Genomic DNA, 24,870 nt, shown 5'->3' with positions numbered 1-24,870 from the left:
TCCATTCTGGTATCAAACCATCAGAAACTGAGCTCCCCCATGGCACTGGCACCAAACCATCAGAGCCTGAGCTCCCCTATTCCACTGGCACCGAACCATCAGAGCCTGAGCTCCTCCATTCCACTGACACCAAACCATCAGAGCCTGAGCTCCCCTATTCCACTGGCACCGAACCATCAAACCCCTCAGTTATCTCTGTGTGGATCAGGATCAAAAAGCAAGAACCACAAGGGAATTGTTGTTACTGAGCACCCCAGTGGGAAATCAGCATTTCACCCCAGTGTGCTGCAGGCTGCACAAACACACCAGAGCTGAAACGCACAGCAAAACGCACAGCAGAGCACACACACAGGGACTCGAGCTGCCTGGGCACCCAGCAGCCTTTGGCAGTGAGGAGAAAGAAACCACAATGCTGGGGAAAACAGAAATGTGGCAGCCACAAGTGGCAACTGAACTGCTGCTAAAAACGCCCACAAAAATCACGGGAGAAGCACAAAGAAAGGATCCCAGGCACAGAAGTTCAGCAGAGCCCCCCATGTCACTTACCAGGGTGTGGCTGAGCTGGATGGTGATGAGGGGGGAGCCCGACAGGTTGTGGGACAGCTGGGGCAGGGGCTCCACCTTGATGGAGATGAGCAAACTGCTGGCTGAGATCAGGGAGCCCCGGTGGGCAGCAGCTCCAGCAATCCTTGGGAAGGAGCAAACACGTGAGGGAACAGAATAACCACTGGGTTTCAGTTCATACACAACAGCACAGGGGCACAGACCCTCCTTGTCCCCTGAGTCCCTACAGGGCAGCCAGGTCTGGCCCCAGAGGTCCCAAGGAGGGATCCAAACAATTCCCTGAAAGTGAGGAGGAAACTGGCAGGGGCTGGATGGTCAAACAGATAAATCAGTGTGTGAGACGCACAGACAAACTGCACAAAATAAACACAGGAATGTATTTAGAGGTGATTTATAGCTTTACCTTGAAAAATAGATTATGTCCAATTAGATTTGCTGGAGAGAAAGACAGGTCACAACACACACAGCTGAACTGGACTAAACAGCTGATTAGACTGGAAATGAATTTATTCTAGGGGGAAGTCATTTTGCAGTACATAAGAACCCTTATTTTAAGGTAAAACTTGTGAGTTTGGCATTTTCACACATTCAGGAGTAACTGAGATCCACTGGGTTTCAGGGTAGACTTTTTTACCCTCTCAGTACCAAAGTGCAGGATTAAATAAATGACTGCTGTCATCTGTGCCTTGAGCAGTGGATTAATGGGTTTCACCAGGGAAATGTGAGCCTGGGTGAATTAACCACCAGCCTGGGTTCCCAAACACAGCCCACCTGGAAAGGGCCAGCCTGAAACAAATGAAAAACCACCTTGTTTGCACCCACCACCTGTCTGCAGTGGTTTCTTGTTTTTATTTCAGAAAAACCCCAAAACCCTCACGTCAGAGGCTGAAATAACTGCACTCAGCTCCTTGTCACAGAACAGAACTCATTTAGCACAACCCTTCAGTTCTGACCTTAAAAACCCATCAGCACCAGAGATTACTTCTGCTCCCAGAAACCTGCATGGGAATGGGACTTGTTCATCTGAGGCAGAATTTGCTGCTCTGATACAGCAAATTTCAGTTTAGGTAAGGGCTGGTGCAGCGAAACTCATTATCCAGCAGTTTGGGGTTTCTCCTACCCAGATTAAGAGCATGGAGTTTAGATAAGGACTTGTGAAGTCAGACTCATTATCCAACAGTTTGGGGTTTCTCCTACCCAGATTAAGAGCATGGAGTTTAGATAAGGACTTGTGAAGTCAGACTCATTATCCAGCAGTTTGGGGTTATTCCTACCCAGATTAGGAACGTGGATGCTTTTCCCACACCCTTCCTCTGCTTGTTTTCCCTTCAGAGACCCTGGTGAATTTTGGAGTGTGACAAACCCTCACCAGCAGCAGGGAATGGAGTTCCTGCAAAGCCAGAATTGGGGAATGGAGCTCCTGCAGAGCCAGAATTGGGGAATGGGGTTTCTGCAAAACCTTTCCTCACCCTGGCCCTGGTGCCAGCCCCACGTTTACACAAGCTGCCCTGAGCAGCAGCAGGATGGGCTCAAACATTGCTGGGTTTCATCTTCTCTGGGTGAACAATCAAAAGCTGCTCCCCTCGGAAACTGGTATTTATGGAGCCTGAAAATAGCTCTGTGTCTGCACAGCACAAAAGCTCCAAGAGTGTTGGTTTTGGTTTTCCACCACAAGAAAAGAAGGAGGTTGGGTTTCAAATTACAGGTGTGGAAGTAGCCCAGTGGTAGAAGGAACACAAAAGAAATTCTCTAAAACAAACTACTCTGAAAGGAAAAAAATATTCTACTGAAAAGTATGCAAAGAAGTTATAACAGTAGGCACAAAAAAGAAAAGCAAGCAGAAAAGAAGTGCATACTTATTTTAAAACATCTTTGAGTACCTGGGGTTTGGCTCCACAGAGGAAGAATTGCTAAGGCAGCATTCCCTGAATTATTACCTTTTTGGATGCAGCATTCCCTGAATTATTACCTTTTTGGATGCTGGTTTGGGCAGACCTGCATCTACAGGTTTAAGGACAAGATCTCACAGTGCATGACATACTGCAGACATTACAGTTTGAGTTAATTGTAGAAATGTAGGAAACATTTCTTTGCCAGCGATTTTGTGTGGTTTTTTACAATTGTGAACAGGGCAGACCCTTGATTCTGAAAATGAGTGCTGAAATCAAACCCAGCTCAGGGGAGCAGGAATGGATCTCCAGGCTGTCCTGCCCCCAGATTTCAGGGAATGCACTCCAAAATTACAGATCTGTTCCTTTTGTGTACCAGAGCCCCAGGGTCTGACAGTGCTTTAAATAAAGAGCTTTGACATGCAGCATCTTCAGTAAACTTTGACCTGAGCCAGCATCACTGTAATTCTCTTTGTCCCTTTGAAAAACTGAGATTACATCTTATTACCCTAACAAATTGCACTGATCCTCCTCTTTAGAAAACACAGGCTCTGCTTAGTTATGGCCCCAATTTCTTCACGTGAGCACAAAACATTGCAGAGCAGAGGCAGAGCTGCCTTAGAGCCACCTGTGAGAGAGCAGGGCAGGGAACAGCACAGCCTGCAACCACTGGGAAATGGCATTTAGGGATCACCTGAGTGTGAACAGCCAGCAGCACAGCCTGCAACCGCTGGGAAATGGCATTTAGGGATCACCTGAGTGTGAACAGCCAGCAGCACAGCCTGCAACCGCTGGGAAATGCCCTTTGGGAATGGCTGGGGGGTTACCTGAGTGTGCTCAGCCTGGATTGCCACCTGAGCAGCCAGGCACTCACCTGGTGTCCTCGGGGTTGATGTTGTCAAAGAAGTGATGCATGCTGTGGTAGAGCAGGCCCACGATGGTGATGCAGCCTGTGGAGAGGGAACAGGGTTAATTCCCCAGAGCAAGGAGCAGAGCAGGGGTATTGCTCAGAGCAGGGTTATACCCTATAACAGGGACAGGGAGCAGGGTTATTGCACAGAGCAGGGTTATTGCTCAGAGCAGGGTTATACCCTATAACAGGGACAGAGAACAGGGTTATACCCTATAACAGGGTTATTGCTCAGAGCAGGGTTATACCCTATAACAGGGACAGGGAACAGGGTTATACCCTATAACAGGGTTATACCCTATAACAGGGTTATACCCTATAACAGGGACAGGGAACAGGGTTATACCCTATAACAGGGTTATTGCTCAGAGCAGGGTTATACCCTATAACAGGGTTATACCCTATAACAGGGTTATCCTCAGGGCAGCAGTGCCAGGCAGGAGAACCCTTCCAGGGCTGCAGCCCCTGTTCACTGAGAGCTCTGCCTTGCCCTGTGACCGTGCTCACAGGGGTCTGAGGGTGAGGGAAGAGACGAGGATCTGACTCCGTGTTTCAGAAGGTTTGATTTGTTATTTTATTATATATATTACATTAAAACAAAGCACGACAGTGTTCTAGAAAAATCAAAGAAAACCCGTATGGTGAGGAGCTGCAGAGGTGGGAAAGGGAAAAACTCCCCTCATGTGCTAATTTTGGCTTTACAAGTCGGTTTGCAATTACAGTTACTCAAACCTGGGAGGACTTGCAGTCTGCAGCCAGAGCCCCTGCCAGTGCAGAGAAACAAAGCTGCCGCCCCCAATCAGGCAGACAGGTCAGTAATTAGCAGAGAATTCCTCACTGCAGGTTATTTTCAGCTAACTTTGCACTTCATGGAGCAGGGACCGACCATCCCTCTCCAGAGGTGGCTGCAGAAAACCTCTGAGTGGGTGAATTCTGTGGGTTGGAATTTGGGGCACACGAGCCACATTTTCAAACATTTGAGAATGGAAGTAGACGCTTTTGTAAATGGGTTCCTTCGACTTCTGAGTAAAGCACAGATAATTAACATTGCTATTTTAGAGTTTTGACTAAAGGTGCAGATCTTAGCCATGCTTCTTTTAGGGATTTTTAAAACTTTTGCATAGGTATGGATTTCTGAGCTCTGCCTTTTTGCCATGAGCGTAGTCTGTATCTTCATTCTGTTCCTGTAGCTGCTATTGCTTAAACATGTAATTTTATAGCTTAATTTTAGACAAAAGACCAATTTTGCATGAAGGGATAGGTAATACCTGACCTGACATCCTAGAATTTCTTAAAAATATCCAGTTCAGATAATTAAAAAGAATAATTACGAAATTATGGCTTCTCTGATGTGAAAATGTGTCAGAATTAAATGGCTTTGGTCTCTGTAGCTCAGCCCCATTATTCAATATTAATCCAATTAGTATGAAAACTGCACCACATTAATTGCTCGTTAGCCTGACAGGGCTGCTGCTGCTTCCTCAGGCTCGGTGCAATCCACAGGGATCAAATCAGTTACCTGGGAAAACAGAGGGGCCCAAAAGCTGTTCTGCAGCGAAATCATTTTGGATACCCTGTGCACACGGGCCCAGTTCTGTCTTCAATCTCTTCCTTACCTTTCCCATGGAAAGCCTCGCTGGGAATGGAGATGTAGCTCTGCCCCCGGGATGGGAACCGATAGTGGGACACGTTCAGGCTCTGAGGGAGCATTTTGACCACGGCGTAATCTGTGGGACAGCCAGAGAGAAACATCAGCACACCCACAGCCCCTGACTGCTTAAGCTGCCCTCCCTGAGCTGCTGCTGCATTTCAATATTCCTGTATTAAACCCCAGGACAGGCAGAGCAGCCCTCCTGCAGGCACTGAGACCCCAGGGTGTGATACAGTGATGGGTGCCTGGGGCTGTTCAGTTATTCACCCCTCAGAGGGGGCTCAAAAGGCAAAGCAGGCAGCCAGAGCAGATTAAACACCTCTGACACCTGCAGCATCCAAAGGTGCCAGATCAAATTAAGGCGCCAAGATGCTAACCCGCAGTAAAATAAAATTCTCCAAAAAGGTCAAGACTATTCCTATCATTTTCAGTCTCTTGCAAAACCCTTGCAAAGATGAAGGTTTTGTAGCACCCAAACCTCCAGGGGCTGCACACGAGCTCCAGGCCCTTTAACTCTATTTAACTCCATTAGCACAGCGTTACTGAACCCTTCACACATAACCCTGATTCTGAATTCCTCCTCAAACAAGCCCGGGGAAGCCCAGGCACAGCCAGAGCCCATCACCTCCAGTGACAAATGAAACTCGGTTTGGCATTGCTCAGAGGGATGAGGAGCTGAGTGTGTGCTGGCAAGGAGAGCTCAGGGGTTCAGGAGAAGGGGAGCAGCAGTGCCAGCCCTGCCAGCTGTGCCAGCTGTGCCAGCTGTGCCGCCCCACCTGCCACGGGCGAGGAGCCCTCGAGGGTCAGAGGCAGCGAGTTCCCCTCCAGGTGCAGGGACAGGTGAGCCAGCACCGTGTCGATGGTGTGGATCAGGCTGCTGAGCACGGCGGGGCTCTGCGGAGGGACGGACACACAGACACGGTGAGCAGGGACGGACAGACGGACGTGAGCCCAGCCCAGGGGCTCCCACACTCCCTGGAGAAGGCGTCACCCAAACCAAGGCCACCCAGAGTGTAAGTCCCAAAATGTTTGTGTGTCACAGACATCTTTTATGGAAAATCCTTTCCTTAGGATTTTTCCTCCTGAGAAGCTGTGAAGCCTCAGAGACCAAATGCAAACAATGGTTATCTGCTGCTGTGGGATGCAACAGGTGCATCTGGGATTGGGCTCATGTGCTTGTTTCTAATTAATGGCCAACCACAGTCAGCTGGCTGGGACAGAGAGCCAAGACACAAACCTTTGTTATCATTCCTTCCTATTCTATTCTTAGCCAGCCTTCTGATGAAATCCTTTATTGTATTCTTTTAGTATAGTTTTAATGTACTATATATAATAAAATAATAAATCAGCCTTGTTAAACATGGAGTCGGACGCTCGTCTCTTCCCTCACCCTCAGACCCTGTGAACACCAGCACATTTGCAGAGCAGCCAAAGGAGAGCTGCCCCACAGCCAGCTGCACTCAGCAGGATGAGGCCACAACTGGGCAGAAATGCTCCTGACAATATCCAAAGATTGGCACCAGCTCTTTCTCGGAGCACCAGCTGAGAACACTGCAGCTCAGCCTTTCTTTCATCTTTATTCAAGTGCTCCTCAGCATAAAGGCAACTTTAACCCTCCAGGCTGAAACTTGATTCATGAAATCTCAGAGTTAATGCATGTTCCAGGGAAAATGAAACCTGTTTTATCTGAAATCCATTTACACCAGAGATGAGCAAGGATCTGACCCTAAGAACTTAAATCAATTAGACATCCTTTGGTCTCAAAAGCATTTTAGGCTTCAATGACACCTCCCTGTGCTTTAGCTTCTCCTTCTCTCAGTTTAAAAGCTCTCTGTCCTGAAATCTGTGGTTTTTTAACATTCAGGCAAAAAGCTCAGGAAATTTCTGGATTCACCCTGCAGGTCTTTCATCAGTGACAGATGATAAAATAAGTCATACAGCCAAAAAGTGAAGTAATAGTGCCAACCATTTCTGTTACCATCATGTGGATTTGTGCAGCTGAGGGAAATCACCAATCTGAGCCCATTTCTCTTACCTCTGGTCCATCAATCCAGTCAGACAGCAACAGGAAGTCTTCAATAGCTTTCAAAAACGCCTGAAAGATGAATACAACTCTATTACTTATTGATCAGCTACATCTCCTGGCAGGGCAGATCTCTGCCAGGATTTTCTCAGGTCCATGTTGGGATGCCAAGCCCACTTCCATTGCAGTGATTGGCCATTAATTAGAAACAAGCACATGAGGCCAATCACAGATGCACCTGTTGCATTCCACAGCAGCAGATAATCAAGGTTTACACTTTGTTCCTGAGGCTCCACAGCTTCTCAGGAATTAAAAATCCCAAGAAAAAGATTTTCATGAAAAGATGTCTGCGACAGAATCCTGCTGGCATGGAAGGGGAAAAGGGAGCACAGAAACTGCACTGAAAATTAAAAAGGAAAACCCACATTTCCAGCTCAAACTCATCCTTTGAAAAGCCTTCAGAGAATGATTATAGTCATTCCACACAGTGAGATGTGGAAGACACCACACAACAAACCCAAGTCAGACTTGTCAGAAGCGATTCATTATAACGTGTGTCAGTAATCAGAGAGTTTACTGCACATCACTTAAATCAAATTTCCTGGCGCTGTGAGGCGTGCACGATCAGGCAGAGATAACTGCACAGAAAACCTCGGTGCCTGTCTCTCAGAATTAGCTGCAGACAATGCAGAGCCCCACATCAATCAGGCAAATGACAGGCTGCTCTGTGTGATCAGACTCTCGTATTTGCGTCCCAAAATAGCTCTGCTAAGGATAATCACGGCCAATTTCTGCCTGCAAACCGCTGTGGTGGCACCCAGAGCAGCCCCAGCAGGGACTGCAGGGATGTGGGAGCAGGTACGGGCAGGATGCTGCTCCCTCTGCGGCCAGAGCACCGGGAAATATCCCGGGAAAACAAAGGAAACAACGAATTAAAGCTTTTCAGAAGGGCTCTTGCTGCATATTACACTGTGATCCGTGAAATCCAAGCTTTAGAGTTTGCAAATGCTCAGCTTTTAACGCAGTCTCTCAGTCGCTGTCGCCGTGGTTTGCAGAGGGTTTATTTGTATTTTTTGTCTGAGTAAAGCGCCCTTGTCGCTCTGAAATTACCCTCGGGCTTAGGGGAACAATCAGCAGCGGGGCCAGAGCTGATTCCTGCAATAATGGCTTGGCAGTGCTGAAATCAGGGAATTAGATGCCCATTGCTTTCCAGCACTGTTATAACGTCACGTCAGTTATAACTGTGTGTTAGTGCCCATCACTTTCCAACACTGCTATAACTTTATGTTAGTCATGTTATAACTGTGTGTTAGTCATGTTATAACTGTGTGTTAGTCATGTTATAACTGTGTGTTAGTCATGTTATAACTTCAGGTCAGTGCCCATGGCTTTCCAACACTGTTATAACTTTATGTTAGTCACGTTATAACTGTGTGTTAGTCATGTTATAACTGTGTGTTAGTCATGTTATAACTTCAGGTCAGTGCCCATGGCTTTCCAGCACTGTTATAACTTTATGTTAGTGGCCCATGGCCCCTGTTCTCAGCTCACCCTGCAGAAAACACCTGCTTGCTTTTTCCCATCTGTGCATTGGCTTGGACAAAACAAATTCCTTCAGCCCATTTCAGAGGGTTCAGTGACTCCACCATCTCCCTGGGCAGGCTGTCCCAGTGCTTGAAACCCTTTCAGAAAAGGATTTTAGGGTAAAATCCAGCTGAAATTTCCCCTGGCACCACCTGAGGCCGTTTCCTCTTGTCTTTGATGTTTGGGAGAGCAGACCCAGCCCCCTCAGCGCCTTCCTTGCTCGGGATGGGTTCAGAGGCATAAAGTGACATTCCCGGGGAGATTTCAGACATTCAGAGAGACATTTCAGCTCTGCTCAACTCCTGCTGCTCCCTAAAGAGCCACAGCTCTTTCCACGGGTGGTGTCTGCAGTGAGCAGAGGCTTCTCAAGCTGCCCCGGACGTACCTGGGCGCTCACCTGGGCACCATTCACTTGGCGCTCACCTGGGCGCCGCTCACTCACCTGTGCCAGGCTCAGGGCCGTGTGCTGCGCCAGGGCTCGGCTGGGCAGGCTGCAGGACACGTTCTGCAGGTGCCCCAGCAGGGACAGGGCCGAGGGGGAGCTGCCCCTGTGCTGGCCCAGCGCTGCCAGGACCGGCTGGTACGCGTCCGTGGGGAGCTGCAGCGGGACAGAAATCAGCACAGGAGAGACCAGGTTATTCATGGGTTATTCACACTGCATCCCAGCAGGGACAGAAATCAGCACAGGAGAGACCAGGTTATTCATGGGTTATTCACACTGCATCCCAGCAGGGACAGAAATCAGCACAGGAGAGACCAGGTTATTCATGGGTTATTCACACTGCATCCCAGCAGGGACAGAAATCAGCACAGAATACCCCAAATTATTCATACTGCCTCCACCAGGGACAGAAAACAGCACAGGACATCCCAAATTATCTGTGTGGGCCCAGGGAGAGAAGGAAGGAGAGGAAGGGAAGGAAGGGAAGGAAGGGAAGGGAAGGAAAATTATCAGAATGGTTTTTAGCCTCCCATATTTTCAAAGTTAACAGCAAAACTTCAGAAGTTGCTACCTTTTTTTTCATTATTTAACATAGTAAATATTTTATTTAACAGGGAATTTCCTTTGTGTTCCCACCTTCCCACAGTGGCTAAAACTTCTGCCCGTGCACGTCCAAAAGCATTTATAATAGAGGTATGAAAGTAAGTGCCATTAACAGAAACCAGGCAGGGAGGAGGGTGTGTAACTCTGATTTATGCACGTTCTGCCTTTATGGAAAAGTCCTGAGCTCTGTCCTACCGCAGGGCTTGTCGTGGTTGTCATCAGAGACCAGGGCAGTGTTGAGGAGAGCAGGACTTGCACACCTGGGGAAATGCAAACACAAACGAGGCTCTTACAAATCTGGATTTCTTGTATCAGATACATAATTTTATATATAAATTCCCGCCTCAGGCTGGATCAGTTCCAACTGAAAGCAACAGATTTGCTGTTCTGTGGATTTTATTTATTTCCAGTACTGTAGCCACGCAGCCTTGTGATAGAGAAATCAAATTTTCTTCTAATCTACATCTGACCAGGAGTTATTATTTGCCAGGGGTGTGGAATCTCAGTGCAATCCAACACTGGCTGCATGCACAGGACACATTTCTCTCTCAGATCCAAAAGGAACATGAACATTCACTCAATTAAAAACCAGGCTGTTCTATTTGCTTGTGTCAAACCACATTACCCTGCTTCAACCCTGCTAGAAATCCCCCAAAATCAATAAATAGATATCATAACCTTTCTACTTATGTTCATTACTATTGTAATACCCATTGCTTCCTCTGAGAATATTCTAATTTCATACATTAAGTGGGAAATTTTATAAAATCCAATCAGTCTATTATTTTAAAGAGAAAAGCCAAAAATTAAATGGCCACATTTCCCAGGTGCTCCAAAACACCTGATCACATTAAAGCAATGTTGGTTTGGAGTTCTTCTGTCTAATTAAAAAAAATATATACCTGGCATCCCTTTACATTTGAATTCCTAAGCCCCTGGAAAATACAGATCCAGCTTCACTTTCAATTAAGAGGCATACGTTTATTTTTCACAGCATTCTGATAGTTCAACATGACACTAAAAAACCTGGAGTTTAGGAGAAAACCCCATCAACTTAGAGCAATTAATGCCATGGAAATTGCAGTAAAGTCACAGGTGCTCACGGCATGAGCATCTCAAGGCACAAATCAAGGAGTTTGGGATGCAGCCTCCTGAAAACCAGCAGGGATTAAGGGCGGGATGCAGGCAGAATTCTGCACAGCTCTGGAAAAATCTGGAATTGGCAGAATGGGAGGGTCAGCAGGGTTTCAGAAGGGAGCTCCCAGCACTGATGTGCAGAATCAGATTTGGGGCCCAGAGATCCCCCAGCACAGCCCAGAGGGAAGGAGAGGGAGCAGAGCCCTGCTCGGGATTTGGTTCCCTGCAAGGACCTTCCCAGTCTGTCCGAGGGCAGTGCTGGGCCCACCGGGGTTAAAAAGGGGTTAAAAAGGGGCCATCCCTCCTGGCAGTGGGACAGGGCACACATATTGATGAATGGGGGCAATTTGAAAGGCTGCTGCTCTGGGGTTTGGCAGCAGAACATTTCTGTGGAGCTGCATTAATCACAGAGGGCGAGTAACAGCAGCTGGAGCTGGACAGTGTTATAGTAACCCTCCACTGTTGTCAAAGACACAGCAGCCAAACACAAAAGCATTTTGTCCACCATGAGCACAGCATCATAAACCTTTTAAAGACTGAAAACTATGAAAAGTGAGCAGCCTTTTTTGACAGGTGCCCTGCCCCTGCCCCACTCACCTCACGGCAGCAGTGAAGCAGTGGCGCACCTCGTGCAATCTGATCTTTGCTTGTGGCCTTTTTACGATTGTATTTTAATAGTGGAATAAATTCTCCTTTTCAATCAAACTGTTTAATTCATGTATAACACAAACTATGGAAAGTGAGCAGCTGTTTCTCACTGGTGCCCTGTCCAGCAGCCCCCAGCCCCACTCACCCACGGCGGCAGTGAAGTACTGGCGCGGGCTCAGCGCCGGTCTGATCTTTGGCCATTTTACAACTGTATTTTAATTACGGAATAAATTCCCCTTATCAATCAAATTGGCTAATTCATGTGTAACACAAACTGAAAAGCGAGCAGCCATTTCTCACAGGTGTCAGGAGGCACACGCAGCCCCACTCACCCACGGCGGCAGTGAAGTACTGGCGCACCTCGCGCGGGCTCAGCGCCCTCTCCCAGATCACAAACTCGTCGAAGGCGCCGCTGACTGAGCGCGGGGCCGCTCCCTCCGTGCCCAGCAGGTCAGGGCTGGCGTCCCCGTAGTCGTAGAACACCTTGCCCTCGGGGTCCGTGGTGCTCAGCGTGCCGTTCACGTACACCTTCAGGCCTTCCCGCGACCGCCAGGTGAACAGCACGTGCGTCCAGTAGGGACCTGCGGGGGAGAGGCACAGCAGGGCTGGGGGCAGCTCCAGAGCCTCCAAACTGGGTCCAGTGGGGACCTGCAGGGCAGCAGAGGCTCAGCAGGGCTGGGGGCAGCTCCAGAGCCTCCAAACTGGGTCCAGTGGGGACCTGCAGGGGAGAGGCACAGCAGGGCTGGGGGCAGCTCCAGAGCCTCCAAACTGGGTCCAGTGGGGACCTGCAGGGCAGCAGAGGCTCAGCAGGGCTGGGGGCAGCCCCATCCAGAGCTCCCTGTGGGACTCTCCCTGCCATGGAGCTGCCAGGGAGGCCAAAGCTCAGCCATGCAATGCTGGTGCTGTGCCCACGAATCCTCACCCCCCTGGGGAAGCCCATGCCTGGCAGGATGCCCCCAGCCCTGCCTGAGCCTGGGCTCACTGCAGCTCCATAAATTCCCCTGCTCGGTGCTGCTGGCCAAGGTCTGAGGGCTCTTCACTCCTGCCTCAAACCCAGCCCAGAGAGAGCAGCACCAGGACTGCAGGAGCTGGACAGCAAGCACATAAACCACTCTAAAGTTCTCACAGTTCCCTTGTTGTGCTTGAGAGCCAGAAACCACAATACTCCTTTTCACTTGGACTGGATAATCCACAAACGTGTGAATTATTCTTGCCATTTGCAGCTTTTCTCTTAAAAGAAGATTTCTGAACTGATTCATTAAGGTTTATGAAACTGCTACCGTGAGTCCAATTTTAACAATGTACAGGCAGCCAAATTAGGGCCAGAAAATATTTATGGAATGCCATTAGCATTACTGGAAGACCAGCATTTGTTCCAGTCAGGAGATATTAGTGCTCCCCAGCAAGGCACAGTTTAGACAGAAGAAGTGAGATATGTGATATACCAGAATGTTTATTAATGCTATGGCCTGGCACAGGAAACCTGGCACTCAACAGAAGCAGCATCATGAAGGCACCAAAGAGCAGTCAGAGAGTTTCCAAATAAGGCTGAACTCAGCAGAGAGCAGCCCGGGGGTGCCATGGAGTGAACCTGCATTCTCTGCTCCTGCTCCCACCCAGACATGCAGGAACCACGGGAGTCAATGAGGGCCAACTCCAGACACCCTGCAGGCTGGGCCAGGGCTGCTGGCCATGTCAGTGCTCTATTGCACATCGCTGCTTTCCTTTGGCACCTTACCCCTCCCTCTCCAGCACAGAGGTGTCTGCAGCTGTTTTTGTACATCCCCTTCTCTTCCCTCGAGTTGTGCTCTTCTCACCACCTCTGTCTGCAGGAATAAAGCAAAACGCAGCAAAGAAATCTGTTTTTTTTTTAAATATAGAAACATTACCTGGTGGGCTGAAGCTCGCTTTCCACCTCATCATGGCACTGCCCCGGGTGTAGAACTCCACGGAGCCCTCGCCCTCGCTGGAGCAGATTCTGAAGCCGCTGGAGATCACTCGGCCCCCAGAGGCCGGGAGAAGCTTGGCCTGCTGGTCCTGGGTCTTCCAGAAGAAGGAGAACGTCACCCCTGAGGGGAGGGAGAGGAGGATGAATGAGGAAACCGAGCGCAATTGAAGATTTCCAGTGTGCAGAGCACAGGCGGTGGGAATGCCTCTGAGCTCAGGTCATCTGCTGGCACCAACCAGGACGGCCTTTTTAAAATCAACAGAGCTCCAGCTCTCATTTAACTTGCAGCTGGAAAAGACTAAATTTTCAGCAATCAACACTCAATTGTCTCAGAATTCAGCAAAGTGTCAAGCCTCATTTTTAGAGTTCATTCCAAGGAGGAAAGGAACAATGATTATTGAATAACATAGTTTGGCAGCAAAAGTCAATCACAATGAATGGGTTTCTCACCTTCAGGCCCACACGCCTCTGGATTACTGATGCAGGAATTTCTGTAGCTCCCAAAGAAGAGAAAGGTGACTCCTTTCTTTTCAGTCACGTAAATCCCTTTGTTCACCATCCCTTCTACAATATCTAGAGCAAAACCAAATCCAGTTTAACATTCACACAAAGGAAAGCTTCAAACTTCCTGTAAATGTGATTTTAACAGCCTGCTATAGCTCAGATGTTTATCTAGGTGCAACTGTAAGGCTTTGTCACTTTCTGTGTTCGTTTTCCTTTTTGGTGTTTTGTGTGTTCAGTTTCTTTGTTTGTTTCCATTGTTGTATTTTTAAAGACACATCTTTTATTTCAAGTTTGTAAATATTGCACTCATACCCACTCAGCTCTGTGGTTAACTAAGACTGACAGAACCCATACACCCAAAAATAATTATTTTAGAGTAATCAGAGTAAACTTTATGCTTTAAAGAGTTTGGAATGCCAGACCCTTCCTAGAGGTGTCTTGCCATGTTAGGGTGAGCCAGTAAAGAAATTCTTTCACCAATTAAAACGTAACAAAATAGCGTTTCTTTTTTTCATTTTTGAAAGGGCAAGCTGGTGATCAAACTTGAATTTTCACTGAGAAACAACTCAATGAAATATCCCTGACAAGGTGCACACAAAACCAGAAACAGATCTCAGACATGCTCTGATAATAAATTATCCTTATTTAAATACCAGTTTTCAGGTATTTTCCCCTCTTCTTTGAGGAAGAAGCCATCAAGCCCCACCTCTAACTGACAGATAAAATTTAGTTCCTTTTTAAAATGTGAGTGTGTACTATGGGGTAAATCAAGCATTCCCAAGCTCTTCTCAAGGCACCTGAACTATAAATTCCCTCTGCAGGAAGCTCCCATAAGGTGGCACATTCCTGTTCCCACAGCCCTTTCTTGCCATGGGTGTCTCTCTCTAATGCTCAAATTAAACACACTTTATTATGTGAGAACTGTGCAAATGGTCTATAAAGCAGATAAGAGAGGGCTGGAAGGAATTAGGGTCATTTGGAGTTCACCATTAATAGAGTTCCCATTTGCCAGCACACTTTTACTGCTAGAGAGTAAAAACCAGTGGGTTTAGTATTGCAGTGTAGAAGTGTGGCTATGTGAGCAGCCCAAGTGCCAGCTTTGCCATCTCCATCCTCGTCCCCAGGTCGGGTTTGTGACATTTTGATGTGAGTTACACCTGAGGCACAGCGGGCACCAGGCCACACCTCAATCGCAGCCACACAGCACAAATGCAATTACTGAAATTAAGGGACTTGCAGCTGCTGTAGCTGCTTCCCAGCCTGCCAGGATCCTGCCTGGAGTTGGCAGTTTCTGTGTGTGGGTGTTAAAAAAATTATATATATATTTTTAATATATATATATTTTTATATATTTTTATATTTTTATATTATATATATATATATATTATTATATGTATATTATTATATGTGCTTCTCGTTAAAAAAAAAAACCAAACAAAAAAAACAAAATAAATTATCATGTTAACCAAAATTGTCACAACTGACAACACCTCACTCCCAGGCTCTGCAAACCTGCTTGCATTTGTCTTTCTTAACATGTCCTCTAAAACCATTATAAACCAGTGAAAACCAGAGGGCTTTTTTTCCATTTCAGCCTTGAAAGACAAGAAAAAAATTAACCTGCTTACTCTCACATGTTCCTCTGAAATGTCACCTCTGTTTCTTTTAAGCAATATGAATTTCTTTAGGTTTTGGAGGATCCCCTGGGGTCCATCCTCCCATGGGATTCAGGTGGGGATGCCTCTCCCAGAATCCCAGCAATGCAGGTAATACTGCAGGGCTGCTTTTCCAGCAGTGTGTGACAGCAAAATAGTAATAATAATAATAATAATAATAATAATAATAATAATAATAATAATAATAATAATAATAATAATAATAATAATAATAATACCCTTTCACCACATGAGCACTTGAACCCGAACCCAGAGTTCACTCTGAATCCAAGGTTACAAGAACCATCCACGCCTGAGAAATGCAGAACAAAAAACCAGAGATTCCTCACCTACAGTTGCAGAGGAGTTAGAGTAGGCAGAGTCATTGGTATTTACAAAGGTAGAGTTATGGGGAGGAAGCACAGTGAAGTTGTGGATTCTTAGAGCTGGGTGGAACAACAAAAGAAAACAGGCAAATGAGCAAACAATGAATAAACAATGCAATGAACTGGCCAGTTCATATCTCTCACACAGCACAAATCTCAGATCTGCTGATTGAAATCTGCCCCGGCTCCACCTGCTCAGGGAAGGCAGAGCCTCTGCAGGAAGGCTCCCCTCAGGTGCTGAGCACAAAAATCTGTAAAATCCCAGCTGGAAATGGAAAAATGAGCCAGGCTCTGCTCATTTGTGCCCACAGAGCACATCAGAGCAACAGGCACAAATCTAAATACAAGAAACTCCAGCCAAATATCAGAAAACATCAAACTTTTTTATGTCTGACCATAAGGTTTTATGCTCTGTTTTTTTTCTCTGATTTTGAAAATTTAACAGTGTCTTGCACACTGTAATTGTTTACCCTGGGCAGGCAAATAAAGGCTGATGAAAAGCCCATGAAAGTGGATGGAGAGACATTGATTTGGCATTTAGACCAACTGAGCTCGCAGAACAAAAAGACAAATGCTCTTAGGAAAAGAAAAACACACACAAAACCCTCCAGATAAAAATGCATTAAAATCGAGGGGCCAGATGAAAAACCTGAGCGCGGCCACTTTCTTTTTATTTGCTATATTCTGAGCTGATTGTTTCCTTTCAATTGCTGCTAGTGCTGAGATTTCCAAAGCATTAATTTGCTGCCACACTCTCAGCACACAAATGCTCTGAGAGATATAAATCTGGCTTCACACACAATGACTTCAACAAATAAAATGGATTAACGTGACAGACAGATCATGGTGCTTCAAGGATTTAAGAGGAGAAACATGGAATGAAAATAATTGCATGATATGATGAGTGGAAAAACAAGGCAGACTCTGCAATAAACAGAAGAGTTGTGTAATCAGAATGGAGCCCACACCAAGCAAATTGTCACCTGGAGTAGATCACAGCAATAAAGAACACTTTTCTTGTATATCAAAGTGAAACATCAGATAGATAAAACCCCTGCTGGAGGCAGCTGAAACGATATCTGTGTGTGATAAGGCACAATGTAAACAAGTGGGAGGAACCTGAGCATCCAGGGCAGGGCTGCAGAGAATTCAGCACTGCAGAGACCCACACCTCTGGCTATGGGGTCCCCTGCAAGGAACTGCAGGACAAAATCCACCCAATGTGTTCAGCAAAGTGCTGCAGCTGGCTCGTTTATAAACCACTTTATCACCATGTTGTAATAGGAGTCCAAAGAGATTGCTCCTGTGAGCACCAGGAACTTCATCTGTTCTGCTTTCTGTCTTCCAAGGCACTGAAATATTCCTGAATTTTGGTGTAGTAAAATTAAACTAAATTCGAGAAACAATCTAACATCAATTGTCCTTTTCCAAGAGCTGTATTTTATATATATTTAATTTTCAAAACAGCTTGGCTGTAATGCGATTGCCAAGACAGTGCTAGATATGGAGCACCTCACTCATTTGGAAACCACGTGGAGTCCAGGATCAGAAAATTACTTTAACACACTTTTAGAGAACTCATGTGGCAACTTCTGTAAGCCAAATTATCATTCTCTTGCAGTCAGTGGGAATGCTGCCATCAGCTCCTAATGGAAGCAGAACATTGCCCACATCTATTTCTGGTCAGGCAATTCCATCCCTTCAGAAATGCTGCGGAAAGGGGTCAAAGTTTGGGCTGAGAACACTTGAGCACCTCTCCAGTGAAGGGGTTTGGATATTCACAGGTCAGAGATCGACATTGCCATTCGTGGTGGAAGGTTTGGGGGGCGCTGGGGGGCTCTGGGGATGCCCAGCAGCACATCTGGGGCTGGCCAGGGTGTCAGTGGGGCAGAACCAGCTCTGGGGAGCTCTGGGGACCCTGAGCCTCAGAGGGGAGAGCTCAGCTCCACTCACACCTGCAAGGGCACAGCTCTGGGGACCTGAGCCTCAGAGGGGACAGAGCTCAGCTCATTCCTGGCGAGGGATGAGGGATGAGGGACACCCGCACAGCTCGGGGCAGACCCGGGGCTGCACCTCCCATCCAGAGAGCAGAAGGGCCATTCCCTCCGGGTCCTCACCATCCCCACCCTGGCTCAGCAGGGACGGCTTGGCCTCAGCAAATCCCTCCTGATTTCACCCAGCTGGGAAAAGAGTGTAACTTCTATCAGCTCACGCTGCAATAAGGAGACTCCCAAAGGCAGACAGAACAGTGTGGGCTCCCATCTGGACACTTCTCACTCATTTCTTTGTGTAGAGCTGCATGAACATTCATGAAGGTTCATTGAACTGCCCCCAACCAAAGCAGAGCCCCCTCTGTGCCCTGCTGGCAGAGTCAGGGACCCCCGAGTGCCCCGGGGCACGCTGTGCAGGCACCAAACAGCCAATAACAGCGTGATCCCACTGGCTCCGGGCATCATAAACCTCCTCTCTTTATTGCCTCAGCCACGCACACCCAGCCCATAAAACCCCGGAGAACACTCCATAAAAACCAGAGATCGCAAATACAACGTCGTTTGGGCATCGGAGCCCTGCAAACACATTAACTGGGGAAAACCCAAGCTCTGAGCCACAGAGCTGAGCCCCTGTGCCATCTCCTGTGCCATCTCCCACAGGCACAGAGCTGATCCCCTGTGCCATCTCCCACGGGCACACAGAGCTGAGCCCCTGTGCCATCTCCCACGGGCATACAGAGTTAATCCCCTGTGCCATCTCCTGCATGGACAGAGCTGATCCCCTGTGCCATCTCCCACAGGCACACAGAGCTGAGCCCCTGTGCTGTGTCCTGCAGGCACAGAGCTGATCCCCTGTGCCATCCCCTGTGCCATCTCCCACGGGCACACAGAGCTGATCCCCTGTGCCATCTCCTGTGCCATCTCCTGCATGGACAGAGCTGATCCCCTGTGCCATCTCCCACAGGCACACAGAGCTGAGCCCCTGTGCCATCTCCCACGGGCACACAGCTGATCCCCTGTGCCATCCCCTGTGCCATCTCCCACGGGCACACAGCTGATCCCCTGTGCCATCCCCTGTGCCATCTCCCATGGGCACACAGAGCTGATCCCCTGTGCCATCTCCCACGGGCACACAGCTGATCCCCTGTGCCATCCCCTGTGCCATCTCCCACGGGCACACAGCTGATCCCCTGTGCCATCCCCTGTGCCATCTCCCATGGGCACACAGAGCTGATCCCCTGTGCCATCCCCTGTGCCATCTCCCACGGGCACACAGCTGAGCCCCTGTGCCATCCCCTGTGCCATCTCCCACAGGCACACAGCTGCGCCCCTGCCGTGCCAGGGAAGCCTCGGTACCTCCGTTGGTGTCGCGGAACTCCCGGATCCCATCCACGTCTTCCAGGGGCCAATAGTGGGAGGCTGATGCCAGCACTTTGAACCCTTCCAAGAAACACAGGTCAGGAGATTATTAAATTAAAAGAGCAGCGAGGTGCGTAACGAGTCTCCACAGAAAATAACCGTAAAAGAGGTCAGAAGGTTAAGTAAACCAAAATATTTTATGTAAATCAGGCATGGCACACAAGCGAGGCCATAAATCAGAGCAGCAGAGTAGATTAAAGCCTTATCACTGATTAGCCACTGCAGAAAACCTGCTTCTGAATCCCAGCTGATTCTCCTTCTAATTGCACCTGAAAGGTGTCACAGTCTCTGACCGAACCCCTGCTGGTGAATGTGGCAGCACCACCGAAGCTAAGGAGTCACTCCAGAGTAATTCCAGATTCTCCTGAGGTTTGGAGCAGTGGGGACAGCCCAGAGCCCTGGGAGCTGTGTCCTCGGCCTCTGTGGCTCATCCCACACCTTTCCTCACCTTGCAGACCAAACCCTTTTGCTTGTTTCATGTTTGCTCTGTCCTTGTCCTGTCCTGGACACACCAGAGTTTGGTATCATGGATATTCATATTTCAGTAAAGTGGCTGATGCCCCCCTGTAGAGCCCTTTGATGGTCTCCATCCTCATGGCACAGTTTCTGAGGTGAGAAATCCTAAGATTTTTGTTGTTTTTTTTTTTTTTTTTTTTATTTTAAGTGCAAAGTTGATAAAATTGCTAAACTTCCCAAGAGGCAACTGCAGGTCTGAGCAAACAGAACTCCGAGTTCTGCATCTTGTGAGGGTACAAGAACTGCTCAGACTCACTTCCAAAGTCAGCCACACCAGAGATATCTAACAAATGATTCATAACTGAGTCCATTAATCCAGGCTCTATTCTTAGCCCACCTAACTCAGTGTTTGCCGTTGCCATAGAGGCTTTCCCTCAGGAGGGGAGCAGAGCGCAGACAGGTTGGGGATGTCCCATGGGATGGAAATGGGATGGAAATGGGGTTCTGCGGTTCTCCATCTCCTCTGGGGGCCTGGAGGGCAGAGAAGGGCACAGCTGGCACTGAGAGGAGAGGGCACTGCAGCCTTGGAGCGCCCACAGCAAGAACACACAGCAACACTGAAAATTCCAGGCAACCCCAACTCAGCTGAGGCCTCTGGATCAAGCACCTGTTGGGCATGAATGTAAAATCCTTTCAGAGGCAGTGACACCGATCAGGAGAGACCCCAGGGCTGGTTCCAAGCCAGCAGCATCCCTGCAGCAAAGCCTGCACCCCAAACCCAGCAGCATGCCTGCATCCATCCCTGCACCCCAAACCCAGCCCCTGGCGCTCCCCGCTCGGGGCAGCAGGGTTTCCCCTTTGTTCCACCAGCCAGAAGCCACAGACACTCGTTTTTAGGAAACGGGACTCTCTTTTTTCGGTGGAGCAGAAGCCATTAATTACTCCTCCAACAGACGCGGCCTCTCCCCGTCGCTCTGCCTTTCACTCGAGAGTAATTACATGTGGTTACGGCTGAAAAAGGCAACCCAGGGGCTGGCAAAGCAGTAAAGCTGTACTTGCACACCACCACGAGGCTTGAGGTTACACTATTTATATAAACAGAGGAATTCTGCAGTTGCACACACAAACCCTTCTGAGCTCTCAGGGAGTTTTTTCACATTGGAAACAGATGAGAAATCCTTAATCTGCTCTGTGACTGATTTAAACCCAAGTGTGAGGCTGGGAGGAGGGGAGAGGAGCTGAAGCTGTGCCAGGGAACAGCAAAGTGAACAAACTGGCACAGCAAACTGAAAAATGCTGAATATGGGGGGGAGAGGGAAATATTCTGTGCAGAGATCTGATTCAGAAACTCACACGCAAGAAAAGTGAGGATAGGACTTTCCCACGTATCAAACACAAGGAATTTTTCTCCAAATGTGTTTGTGTCCAGAATATTCCGTGGGTGGGGTGTTGAATTCAAAACGGCTGGGACAGCCTGACACTTTGGATATCGCATTTTTAATACAAGCTGGCACTCAAACAAGGGCTCAGCTTCTTTGGGGTACTAAGGGAATTAAAAAAAAAACCCCACAAACTGCAAAAAAAGCCAATAAATACTCAAGAACGTTGCCAGAAAACGGAAGCAGAGCGTTCCTTACCTGGGTGTTTGGGGAGCTGGGAATGGTTCCCGTACACCTGCACAGAAAACATCGCACAGTGAGACACGGGCGGGCAGAGCCCGCTACGAGGAGTCCAAATACCCCTCAGCGCTGCGGGGACTCACAGCATTACCTGATATTTCTGCTGAAATAAAATCAGCAAGGAATAATGGCAACAGAGCAGCGATAACAAACTCTCCATGGTCTACGCAAGGCTAAAAGTGCAGCTGGACTCAAACTCCTGTAAGGTTCCAATCAAAAGTTTTCCTTTGCGACTGTTGGTATCAAAAGGGACATTTTCCATGCAGGTTCAAAAGGTCCATCCCTTCAGCGCTGGCAAAATATCCTCGCAGACCCTCCGAGCGCTGTTTTCTTGCTTCGCCCCTCGGTATCTTCATTTAACTCCGAATAAACTCCCGCGACCGGAGGAAAACTCACGGAAACGCGCGGCGAGCGCCGGAGTTGTGCTGTCCCGTGGCGAGAAGCCGAGCGCTTCTCTTGCAGCGTGTGCCCAAGAGAAAAGGTCTGGGTTGAGCTTTCTGTCCGAGCCCAGCGCTCCTATTGCAGCGTGTGCCAAAGAGAAAAGATCTGGGTTGAACTTTCTGCGCTCCAGCTCCGCTCGCTCCGAGGGAGAGACCCCGGGGAAACTCCCTGTCCGCCCCCAGGCGGGTCAAAACGGGCTGAAATGGTCCGAAATGAGCCGAAACGGGCCGAAAAGATCTGGTTTGCAACTTTCTGTCCGTGATCTGTGCTCCCCGCCGCTCCGCTCGCTCCGAGGCGCTGCAGGGACAGGCGCTGCCTGTGACCCCGGGGGGAAACTCCCTGATGGCTCCCAGGTGGGCTCAAATGAGCTGAAATGGTCCGAAATGGTCCGAAACGAGCCGAAAAGATCTCGTTTGTAACTTTCTGTCCGCGCTCCCTGCTCCCCGCCGCTCCGCTCGCTCTGGAGCTCGGGAGGCGCTGCCTGTGACCCCGGGAAAATCTCCCTGATGGCTCCAGGTGGGCTCAAACGGGCTGAAATGGGCTGAAATGGGCCGAAATGAGCCGAAAGGAGCGGCGCAGTCCCGCCCGTCCCGCTCACGCCGCTCCCCCAGCCCGCAGCCTGCGGTGATGTCAGCGCTGCCCTCCGGCCCCGTCCCGCCCTGCTCCTTCCCATTCCTGTCCCTTTCTATCCGTTTCTATCCATTCCTGTCCGTTTCTATCCATTCCTGTCCCGGTCCCGCCGCTGGGAGCGGCCCCAGCCCCGGCATGGAGGGAGCTCCCCAAAATCCGCACCTGGGAGCGATCGCGGCCACACCCAGCACCTGCCGCTCAAACACCCTGGAACCGACACCTGCTTATTAAAAACACCTGACACCTGCTTAGTAAAAACACCTGATACCTGCTTATTAAAAACAACACCTGACACCTGTTTATTAAAAAACAACAAACTCATGTTGTACTCTGTCCGAAGAAAGCTTTAAATCGCTGGGCAAGTTGAGGCATTCCTCATCGCACCGGCGTCCTCACAGCTGCACACGGTTAGGAAAAATCTGCTGCTGTTGCTGCTTTGCTTCGTGTTTTAATAAAAATAATTACATGTAAGTATTTTATGAGAGTCTCCCAATTACACTCCATGTCACAATTAACCGGCATTTTACATGTAAAGGAAAAATAGCAGCTAGAACTAGCTGATATTCTTAATTTTATCTGGTCTTCTGTGATAAAGCCTTGTTTTCAGTTCTCTCTAAGTTCTTTATTTTCAGCCAAATTAACTGAAAAACTAATATTTTGAACAAAATTTTATAAGCTTTCCATCCCTGTTAACTCCTTCCCTGCATTTCCCTATCAACACTCTGTACCTGTAGCTATTCTGTACCTGCACCTGTTCTATTTTCCTGTATGGAGGTGTTCTGTACCTGTTCTATTCTCCTGTATGGAGATGTTCTCTACCTGCAGCTGTTCTCCATCCACACCGTTTCTGTTTCCCTTCCTGCACATCCCACAGCCCCTCACACTGCATGGATGCTCCGAGGTTACCCAGGTCCAGTGCTGCAAAATTTCAGTGTTGAAATAAAAAGTGAGTTTTGTGTGCAATCCTGATTTAGGGCCCATAAAAGAAGAATTTTGAAAATTCTGAATTTCAGTTCCTACAAAAATGAGTGTATTTGCCTATTTCTCTCCAGCTTTTTGAGCCTTCCTCCCTCATTAGTGTGAGCCAAATCTCCTGGATGTCCTGCAGGAAGAGGAGGAATTCTGTGCAAACCCTATAGTGACAATTAGAGCCATTCTTAGAAATAACAGAGATCTGCAGCTAAAAATCCCGAGAAGAAGCTAAAATGTAAAAAGAGAAAGGCAGGAATTTGAAATATTTGCCAAGAGGGGCCTGTCAGGGGATGGAATACGCTTACCAAAACAAGTGTGAGGATCCAAGCAAACAAGCTCCCTGCCAGGAATTTCTGCAGAAACAGCAAACTGCTGCAGACACTGGGGACTGGCTGCAGAACAAACTCTGAATTTATCCCTGGGATGCTCTGAAACACGATCTGGGAAAGCCACGGGACCAACTGGGGCAGCATCGCGGGGCAAACTAGAGTCACTGTTAACCGTGTCAATGTGTTGTATTTGCAGTTTAGTTTAATACACTTAATAATTTGAGCGCTGGGCACCAGGGAGGCTCCGGGGAGCCCAGCAGGGAACAGAGATCATTTACGGTCCTGGTGGGGCCCCGCAGGTCCTTGCAGGTCCCTGTGGGTCCCTGGAGGTCCCTGTGGGTCCCTGGAAGCCCTTGCAGGTCCTTGCAGGTCCCTGCGGGTCCCTGGAAGCCCTTGCAGGTTCCTGGAAGCCCTTGCACGTCCCTGCGGGTCCCTGGAGGTCCCTGGAAGCCCTTGCAGGTCCCTGTGGGTCCCTGGAAGCCATTGCAGGTCCCTGCAGGCTCCTGGAAGCCCTTGCAGGTCCCTGCAGGTCCCTGTGGGTCCCTGGAAGCCCTTGCAGGTCCCTGTGGGTCCCTGGAAGCCCTTGCAGGTCCCTGCAGGCTCCTGGAAGCCCTTGCAGGTCCTTGCAGGTCCCTGCGGGTCCCTGGAAGCCCTGCAGGTCCCTGCAGGTCAGGCTGGAGCCAGGAGCGGCCGGGAGGCAGCAAAGGCTGCAGCAGACCCTGACCCCAGCCCAGGTGAGGAGGAGCCTCTGTGGCCGAACCACACCTGGTGCTGACACCTGAGCAAAGCACGGGAGCCGTCGCTGAGGATCCCCGACCCTGCAGAACACAAACCCTCTGTGATTTCGCTGCTCTTGCCCTGGAATCACCCATTTATTCACCCTGTGAGGGCACGGCTGGGACTGAAACGCTCCGGCAAACACCTCGGGAAGGAGTGGTTTAGGGGTGGACAGGTTCTGTAAAGCTCTCACAACGCAGTCTCCGCTAACACGGGTAAATATTGTGGGTTA

At 48.7% G+C, this 24,870-nt stretch overlaps 1 protein-coding gene across 2 annotated transcripts in view; it reads right to left on the bottom strand.

Moving 5' to 3' along the window:
* Window positions 1-22,539, bottom strand: part of ADGRD1 (adhesion G protein-coupled receptor D1) — a 104,072-nt gene extending 81,533 nt beyond the window's left edge. Inside the window, exons 1-14 of one of the 2 annotated variants that reach the window (XM_063173272.1) lie at window positions 21,581-22,539; window positions 21,448-21,484; window positions 19,292-19,375; window positions 15,909-16,004; window positions 13,850-13,972; window positions 13,341-13,520; window positions 11,784-12,032; window positions 9,862-9,926; window positions 9,064-9,219; window positions 7,050-7,109; window positions 5,791-5,908; window positions 4,980-5,090; window positions 3,328-3,403; window positions 547-688 (exon numbers count right to left, since the gene is read on the bottom strand). In XM_063173272.1, coding sequence (XP_063029342.1) covers window positions 547-688; window positions 3,328-3,403; window positions 4,980-5,090; window positions 5,791-5,908; window positions 7,050-7,109; window positions 9,064-9,219; window positions 9,862-9,926; window positions 11,784-12,032; window positions 13,341-13,520; window positions 13,850-13,972; window positions 15,909-16,004; window positions 19,292-19,375; window positions 21,448-21,484; window positions 21,581-21,649 — 1,566 coding nt within the window. In that variant the 5' untranslated portion in view covers window positions 21,650-22,539. The remainder of the gene's footprint in view (window positions 1-546; window positions 689-3,327; window positions 3,404-4,979; window positions 5,091-5,790; window positions 5,909-7,049; window positions 7,110-9,063; window positions 9,220-9,861; window positions 9,927-11,783; window positions 12,033-13,340; window positions 13,521-13,849; window positions 13,973-15,908; window positions 16,005-19,291; window positions 19,376-21,447; window positions 21,485-21,580) is intronic. The other variant, XM_063173273.1, reaches the window with a different exon arrangement.
* Window positions 22,540-24,870: the final 2,331 nt, after the last annotated feature.

Source organism: Melospiza melodia, chromosome 20 (genome assembly GCF_035770615.1).
Source record: "Melospiza melodia melodia isolate bMelMel2 chromosome 20, bMelMel2.pri, whole genome shotgun sequence".
Taxonomy (NCBI): domain Eukaryota; kingdom Metazoa; phylum Chordata; class Aves; order Passeriformes; family Passerellidae; genus Melospiza; species Melospiza melodia.
The sequence above is the reverse complement of the archived record's forward strand: the minus strand, read 5'-3'. Positions and strand labels throughout refer to the sequence as shown.